Source organism: Euprymna scolopes, chromosome 21, assembly GCF_053919585.1.
Source record: "Euprymna scolopes isolate OS-2025 chromosome 21, ASM5391958v1, whole genome shotgun sequence".
In the NCBI taxonomy this organism is placed as follows: domain Eukaryota; kingdom Metazoa; phylum Mollusca; class Cephalopoda; order Sepiida; family Sepiolidae; genus Euprymna; species Euprymna scolopes.
Window position 1 is genome coordinate 55,550,756 of NC_136502.1, and position 9,171 is coordinate 55,559,926.

Genomic DNA, 9,171 nt, shown 5'->3' on the forward strand with positions numbered 1-9,171 from the left:
ATCATTTCTACTGTTAATGTCAATTGAATACAGTAACAAATAATACTTTTTCTAATGGTTATGCTTACGTGCCTATGTATGAGGGGAGATAATTCTCTTTATACCTTAAAATTTATTATCTGCCCTTGTCAAGAGCCATGGCAATTCTTATATGAAATACATTCATATAAGAATTCTGTGTGCGTGTGTGTGTGTGTTTGTATATATATATATATGTGTGCGTGTGTGTGTGTGTGTGTGTTTGTGTATATATATATATATATATATATATATATACAAAGTATGTATGTTTAATTTTCAAAATCCTATTTATAAAAGAAAAAATAATTTGATTATAAACAAAAAAATAACAACACCCTAGTTAAAAAGAAGAAATGTGAAATGAAATTTAAAATTTCTGAGCAACTTGCAAAATCGAGATTGATTTTATTTAAAAAATAATTTTAATCTTGTACGTAATTATTATATTGTGTAGATTACATATTATCATGAGCAATTTCATGAATAGTGTTGTTTAAATAGGATTGGTGTTGCATCACATTTTCAAATGATCATTTTTTTTTTTTTTGTCATATGTATTAATACCAAGCTATTGCAAATTTACTTAGTGCAATCACAGGCTTGGGTAAAGGCTGGTTTTACAAAGATTTTTCTAGGATGCCTGTTCATCTTCTCTGCCTTCATCACTTTCTGTTTTGACTTCTAATACAAAAGACATTTCGCCATGTGTCATTGTTGGACCTTACACAATTCCAAACCATATGAGCCACTATTCCCGTGTGTTCGGATATCCTCATTGCAGATGCAATGTAGCAATATAATTCCAGACATTCAGTGTAACATTTTGGTTTACATAACGCCTTCCTTATTGTGTGTGTCCAAGTGGAGCTATACAAGTTGATGGATCTCACAACAGTCTAGTAGATCTTCAACTTTAAATGGTTGCTGATTTTGGGGTCATGAAGAACGTCCATGGTGGTGCACCACTTAGGCTACATCACATTGATGCATGCAACAACTTTGCCAAAGATAGAACCATCATTGTTGATCCAAAATATTTGAAGGTTTGTAAAAGATCCTGTCAGGTTGTATGGTGCCATGTTTGTTTTTAGCGGTAGTTAAATAATCTGTCTTCCTAATGTTCATCTATAAACCAAATCGCAACAGTATGTCCTTTCACACTTGGACGTGTTGTTGCATTTTTGTATCATGTCTGCTGATATTTGGGTAATATAAAGGGTATCCAAAAAGTTACTAAAGCGTTTGGAACTTGAATAGATTCTTTATTTTAGATATCTTTCTGTAATTTTAACACAATTAGACTAAGACATTGGCAAAAGTTTTAAAAAAAAAAATAATGCAAAATTGAAACAATCGTTATTTACAAAAAATCTCTTTTAAATGTTGCCCATTTTCATTTTTTCATATTTGTGCTCTTTTCAAAACATTATTCATGACGGATTGCACAATATCTGGATTACAATTTAACTTCCTTATTTCGTTCCTGATGTTTTCCTTCAATTCTTGCAGGGTTTGGGGTTTGACATTTCGAGGTTTGCCAGCTTGCGGAACAAAATAAGGGAGTTAAATCGCAATCCAAGATTCTGCAATCTGTCATGAATAATGTTTTGGAAAGAGCACAAATATGCAAAGCTGAATATGGGCAACATTTAAAAGACATTATTTTTCATGAATAAAGATTATTTAAATTTTGCATTTTTTTTTTTTTTTTGTAAATTTCCCAATATCTTAATCAGATTCTGTTAAAATTACAGAAAGATATCATCAAAAATAAAGAGTTTAAGTTCAAAACCCTTTAGTGACTTTCTGGACATCTTGTATATCTATGGAAAGTGATTGGTGCTAAAGAATGGTTGAAAGGCCATCAACATTTCTAGATCTGCTTACTTTGGATTTTTTTCTCATGGGATCATCTAAAATCAGTAGTTTATGCTAGTTTGCAAACACTAGAAGATATTAAAACCATGGCAGGGTGTATGACTCTATGCTTGAAACTATTCAAGGATCATGTGTCCCTATTTGCTTACCTAAAGTCAGAGTTAGGCACAAGGTCGATTTTTAATATTGATAACCCCCCACACACACACACACACACGCACAAAAACCCCGAACAAAAAAAAAGAAAAAAGAATATTTTGGATTAGGAGAAAAATTGCCTTTATCTAGAAGGATTTCTATTCACTGACGGGAGATTGAAATAATCCTTTAATCCAAGGACAGATGAGATCACATCTCTTCCGAGGAAGAAATTGTTTGGTAGAATGTCGATATCAGTTTAAACATTAATATTGTTAGATAGTAAATAATTTATGGCTTGTGATATTTTTGTACTAGCCTGTATATCCAGATAAAGAGTTTATTTAAAATAAAATTTCTGCTGCCAAAGTTGTTCTTCACTCTCTGAAAGCCATTTTCTAAATGTTTGTGTTCTTCTTTAAAAAAATGTAATCTACAACTTTTGTTTTCTTTCAGGCAAAATGGTTCATTCGATGGTTGCACACTTAGATGCAGTAACTAGCTTAGCTGTTGATCCTAATGGCCTCTACCTTTTATCAGGAAGTAAGAATTCCATTTATTATATGACAATTTCTTAGACCTTATCAATTTGACATGACTAATTATGTTCATCACTCTTTGAACCGTTTGCTATTATTCTATCGAGTAATAAAAACGAATTTATTCATTTGGAAAGACACAGTGTACCTCAAGAAAATATAAAATTTGTTTTGTATAGCTGACAATGCTACTGAGGTTGTTTAAATTGCAAAAATTAGAAGTGGATGGACTAAGTTCAGAGAATTTCTGTAATTACTTACCAGCAAAGCATAACCACTGTGAACTAAATGATGATTCTATCAGACGTGTACATGCAGTGTGATGATGAGGTCTAGGACAACAGCATATTCTTTTCATTGTTTTGATTCTTCAGTGTGCATCTGTTGATATCTTATATACTTTTATATAGAGTGATGTGGTTCTTGGTTGTCTAACTGTATCGGATATATACTCAAGAGTCAAAACAATAAGAATATTCTGTTGTCATAGCCCTGGTGATGATGTATGGAAATGAAACCTAGAAAGTTGAAGACATGCGTTGCATGGAGCGATATTATATGAGGTTGATATGACGAATTTCTAATGTGAGTCTTAAAAACATGCTTAGGTCTGATGCCCTCAGAGGAAGATAAAATCTAGACGGTATAAGGTTATGTAAGCATAACATGAAACTTTGTTTGGGCATGTTGAAAGAATAGATGAGCTCTCTTGGGTTAGTAGATGTAGAACTGCTTTAACAGTAGCTGGCGTTTACAGGGGAAGGCCAAGAAAAACATAGGAGGAAATGATGAAAATGAACCCGAGGAATAAATACAGACCTGGCAAGAGATAGGTTAGTTTTGAAATTAATTTCTTAAAGCCATCCAACACATGCCAGCATGTAAAATTGACATTGTACTAAATACAAAAATTTCTTGAACATTATAAATTTGACACAATTATATGTTCAGTTGACTTTCTTGGAATTTTTTTGATTTTATTTGTATAGGTAATAAAGAAAAAAGGAAGTTATTCATTCAGGAAAGACACAGGGTCATCAAGAAAATAGTTATCTTAGAAATTTGTTTTGTTTAAAAAGAAAATCTATTATATTCCAGTATGTGATCTGCTGAATGGATTTTAATTCAATGTGTGATCTATATAAAATTACTAAAAAAATATTTCATTTGTATGAAAATAACCAAATAAATGTTTTAATCACCTAAATTATAATCACCAACATTTGTGGAGTTCTTTGGAAATTTTTTTTATAGAAACACTTAAAATCATAGGTCTATGCAAGCAAAGGAAGAACTTTATGAACATTAAAAGATAGACCCACAAGAAATTAAAAACGGGGGGGAAAGTAAGTCCATGCTTGAAAATTGTCGAAGATTGTGGTCGCACTTGTTGTTTGGTATGGTTATACATGAATTTTTTTTAACATGGGGGGGGGGGGAGAATGGAGGCGTTCTGGATTGGGACATTATTCAGCTTCACTCCTAAACTACTTAAACCATTTTGTGTGTAGTCCTGGGAAGATCTTTTTTATAGAATTCACCTCAGACAAGCCGTGAAATCACTTGATGTAAGGAGCGAATAAGTACAAAAGATGATTATCACAAAGACAGGAGACGCTTATTGATCTGCAAGTTAAAAAGATCAAGATGGGAGGAAAACAGTCAGCATGAAGAAAGTTCCTCAAACTTGCAGTTGCCAGAATGCAGCTACTGGAATAGGAAGATGTATTACAATGGGGTGCCAAAATGGTGAATTGATGGAGACTGATAGACCAATGAGCTGGAACAAGGGAAGCCGGGAATAGAGCAGACAATTTTGAGGAACACATATAATAATATTTATAAAAAATGCCGAAGGCTAGCAATATCATGTCTGATGAATGTAAACAATCCTAATCACATATTGGATTAAGTAGATCGGATATTGGATTAGAAACCGAAAGGTCTCTTTATTTCGATATTCATTATTTTGCTTTTTACATGTAATTGTTTTGTTCTTAGTGATAGATGTTAGCCGATTAAGCAAGCTGTTCCGTTGCAGGTGGACCTCTGTTTTCTGGTCACTATTTTGTTACCACCGGTGTTCCCTTTTTCTGGTTCTCTAAGTAATAATCGTTTGGGACGGGTAATCTTCCTTTCATAAGGTTTTGACTGTACGCTACATTTACCATATTTCTTTTGTGAACAAATTTTAATGAATTTTTTGCATCTCATTTTTGCAGGTCACGACTGTTCAATTCGACTGTGGAATTTAGACAGTAAAACTTGTGTTCAGGAAATCACTTCTCATCGCAAGAAATTTGATGAGTCGATACATGATGTCGCCTTTCATGCCTCCAAACCATACATTGCCAGCGCTGGTGCCGATGCAGTGGCCAAAGTCTTTGTATGAAGTATCAGAGGGATACTCGCCCCCTGAAAGAAAAGAAAAAAAAAAAAAACAGACACTCATAGAAAGAAAGGAAAAAAAAAAGGATAAAGAGGCGGCTAAGGTGGAGGAGGGAGATGACGTCTTGTACCTCCCCTTCCTTACTCTCATGCTCTCTCTCTTTCCACTCCCCATACTGACACTCTTGTTCCGTCTGTTTCTCTCTTTCTCTACACCTATCATTCTGGACGCTCTTCCTTTTTGTTTCTCTTGCGTGTCCACACACACACACAGCCTACCTTACCGACCTACCTATGTATCTACACATACAGTCATGCTTTTTTTTCTGCAACACTTTTCCCCCCACTTTCCTCGTCCTTCCCTGTTAATTTCCCTTTACCTTACCTTACCTCCTCCTCTCTCTCTCTCTCTCTCTCTCTCTCTCTCTCTCTCTATCCCCCCTTTTCCGTCTCACACATGCAATGTACTGTCCATTTTTTTCTTTATTACTGAATGAATAAAAAAAAAAAAAAAGAAAGAGAGAAAAACAAGACGAAGGAGAAATTGAAAAAAAATATAAGACTCTTGAATGTTGAACAAAAAAAACAAAAAAAAAAACAACTATTCTATGGCCACTGCAACTATGTCTTGTCTGTCTTATGATAATAATAATAATAATAATATTGAAAATACACCATGTCGTGTTTTGAGAGATAGTGAAAGAAAAAAAATGGGGGTTGGGGGTGCAAGGGAACCTAAAATAAGAAAAATAGGTTACTAAGTACAAAAGAAAAATAATGATGATACTACTACTACTGCTACTAATAAATAATAATAAATAATAAAATAATATACAGCCAGGACTTTTATATGATGGCACTTTATTTGTACATTTTTTTTAATATTTCTTTTTTTTTTATTATATTATTACTTTCAGCTCCAAAAACTACACACATAAACATATACATATATGGATACACATGTGTACATATGAATGTATATACACACACATGCGTGCACACATTGAAATACACGTAGATATATATACATTCAAAATCCCAATGAAGTGCGCGTGTGTGTGTGTGTATATATATATATATATATATATATATATATATATATATATATATATGCGCACATACATGTTTGAATACATGCAAATGTATGTATATATAGATACATCCGAATGTATATTGATGCGTTTGTGTGTGTGTATATATATGTATATTCTGATACACACAGATGTGTGTATGTGTACAATTGTACAATTCTATATAAATCTATCAATACATACACACTGCTCTTGATATTACAGTTTCACATACAAACAGTAAAATACAGGTTTGAAATATGTTATATTAAAAAAATGGAGGTTTTGTGTTTTTTATTTCTTGGATGTCAATTTTCTGGATGAAAAGTATTTGAAAATAAAAACCAAATCCTCTTAATTCGTATAAATAGATCTGACCTTTTGTCCGAGGCAATTGGATGTGTGCATCATCTATTCATGTGAATTCTGCATATTTTTTTTATCTGCACACTTTTAATCTATAATCCAGAGATACGATCCATCCGCTTGAGAAATTTCTAAGAAAATTGAATCGACAAAACCTTTCAGTTCTTTTTAATATTAAACACAAACACACACACACACACACACATGTACATATGTATACTAGCAGTCCTGATCCAAAGCTGCCCAGGAATGTTTATAATTAAATGCTTGCATAGACTTAAAAAAGTTGAGCAATAGAATGTTATTAAATTAAAATACATGATAAACATGTGAGTGAAATTGCATAATTATCTTCAAATTATTTTTAACTCTTAACTTTTTAATTATAGATGAATCCTTGTTTTTTGTTAAGATAAAAATGAGAAATTATGTAAGATGCTAAATGAATATAATAAATACACTGACTTACTAAAAGTCCAAGAATTATCCAATGAAAAGTGATTTTTCTGTTTGGATGATTGGTTAACAATATCTCTGTATTATCAATTATCAGACCAGAAAAAGTACATTTTTTTTTATTGTAGAATAAGAAGTTGCTGCTTGGTGTACATCAATCAGTTCTACTAATAAGTATACTAGTATCAAGAATTATTGGATAGAATATATATGAAGCATTTCCTAGTAGTAAGTCTAAGCCTGTCCTATGAATCCAACAATCTTTATATGTTACATGTTTTTTTGTTAGTTTTTTGCGATCGTTTCCTGTACAAATAAAAGAAAATGTTGTAAAAAGAAAAAAAATGTAACATCTAAAAGTCATTGGATCTAAACATAAAAATGTGTTGCTCAAGGAATCTCTCAAATCTCGTAAAAAATATTTGGAAAAACCTATGGAGCTACTTTGCATAAGAAAATTACTTAGCAAAAATTGATTATATAGTCAAACTGAAATATGTACTAATCTGGGTAAGGGTTGTATCCTTAGGGTAAAAATCCGGAAAAAATTATTTTAGTTATATAATGATGGTTAATAATAGTTTTTTATTTGTAAGAAAAAGTTTTATTTATACATAGTTTGGCTACACATTCAGAACATGTTTCAGTTGCAGCTTTAATAAGCTTGACATCCTCCTAGACACACACACACACACTCATACAAACACTTCTGTAACATGTGTATGCAAATGTAAAATAGAATGAGTTATGACAGGCCAGATACAAAGAAAATACAAAAGAAGTATGATATATTTAATAAGTGATTAATATAACGGACATTGAATCTGACGCATTGTTTGATCAAATAAGTCTTCTGTAACAATACCCACACATGTATACGCACTCATGGATGCACACGCACATACATTGGTCAATGAGGGGGAGGAGGATGCTGTTTATTTCTTTTTTTTTTCTTTTTTCTTTTTTTTCCCCCCCATGAGTTCCCCAAATAAAAAAAGATAATAATTACAAAAAAAAAATGGAAAGGAAAGAAAAATTTTTAAAAATAAAAAAAACCTGGTGGAAAGTCAGGCGGGATCTAACTACAAAACCAAAAAATAACAAAAACGAAAACGAAAAAAATTGAATTAACTAGAAAATGTCAAGAAGAGAAAACAATTTTAAAATTACAAAAAAAAAAAATAAATCTGATTGAAAACCATTTTTTTTTTTTTTCTTATTTTGTTTTGAAGATTGTAAAATACATTTAATGAAATAAACAAAAATAAAAGATATCCTGGAAAAAAAAAACAACAAAAAAAAAAATGGATCTGAATGAATTTTTATCTGGGGAAATTAACAAAACATACAAATAATTGTAATTCATAACTGGGCATTTTTTTTTTTTTTCATTTAAAGTACTAAAGGAATTTGGGTTCTTACATCGGTTTAACCCTTTGTGATCTGAATTATGATGTAGATGATAAAAAAAAATATTTATTGTTAATCTTAGTTGGTTTTAAGGGTAATGATACTATGATTGTCTTCAAACTGGCAAAATTATGAAGTTCAATAGTTAAACTACCACTGAGAATTTTTGCATTTCACAAACTTACCTTGATTATTATCCATAGTGCTTGAAAAAAATGTGTTTATGACAACAAACGAACTCCTCCACTCTCTGAGACAGATGGCAGCATGCTGAATGGAATGCAATGGACAGTTGCAATCTGGAGGGATCTGGAATCTATCCAGATACAGAATTAATATGTACAAAGTGTGTTTGAATCAATTCCTACTTTATGCTGTTATATTTATTTATTTATGACTGAACGAATTAATTCAACCTGGTCATAAAGTTTTAATCATTGTTTTGCTTAATTTGAAATTAAAAAGTAATAGCTGAAAGACTGCTATTACTAATAAAAAAGTAATAGCTGAAAGACTGCTATTACTAATAAAAAAGTAATAGCTGAAAGACTGCTATTACTAATAAAAAAGTAATAGCTGAAAGACTGCTATTACTAGGGGTAGGCTATAGAAACAAAATTTTTTAAATAAATGCCAAAAGTGGCTTATTACCTTCATTTATATGTAAATAGATGGGAACAAGTGATTTTTTTCAAAACAGGTCAAAATTGGAGGGTCGCTGGCCCCAAACGTGATTTGACCGCGTCAACGCGTGAAAATGGCCAAAATTTCGCCCCCGAACACACTTAATCATTTATTGAAAGCCACAGGGTGCATTTTTTGACTATAAATACATTTGTATCATTAAATCTAACATTCCCATTGGCTATCCCACAAGTATAGGGCTTTTTAGGGTATCTCAGAGT

At 31.8% G+C, this 9,171-nt stretch overlaps 1 protein-coding gene across 15 annotated transcripts in view; it reads left to right on the forward strand.

The window, feature by feature from the left end:
* Positions 1–5,834, forward strand: part of LOC145242380 (striatin-3-like) — a 416,873-nt gene extending 411,039 nt beyond the window's left edge. For all 15 annotated transcript variants that reach the window (XM_080105396.1, XM_080105383.1, XM_080105385.1 and 12 more), the window contains 2 exons: positions 2,494–2,580; positions 4,799–5,834. In XM_080105396.1, coding sequence (XP_079961522.1) covers positions 2,494–2,580; positions 4,799–4,968 — 257 coding nt within the window. In that variant the 3' untranslated portion in view covers positions 4,969–5,834. The remainder of the gene's footprint in view (positions 1–2,493; positions 2,581–4,798) is intronic.
* The last annotated feature ends 3,337 nt before the right edge of the window (positions 5,835–9,171 follow it).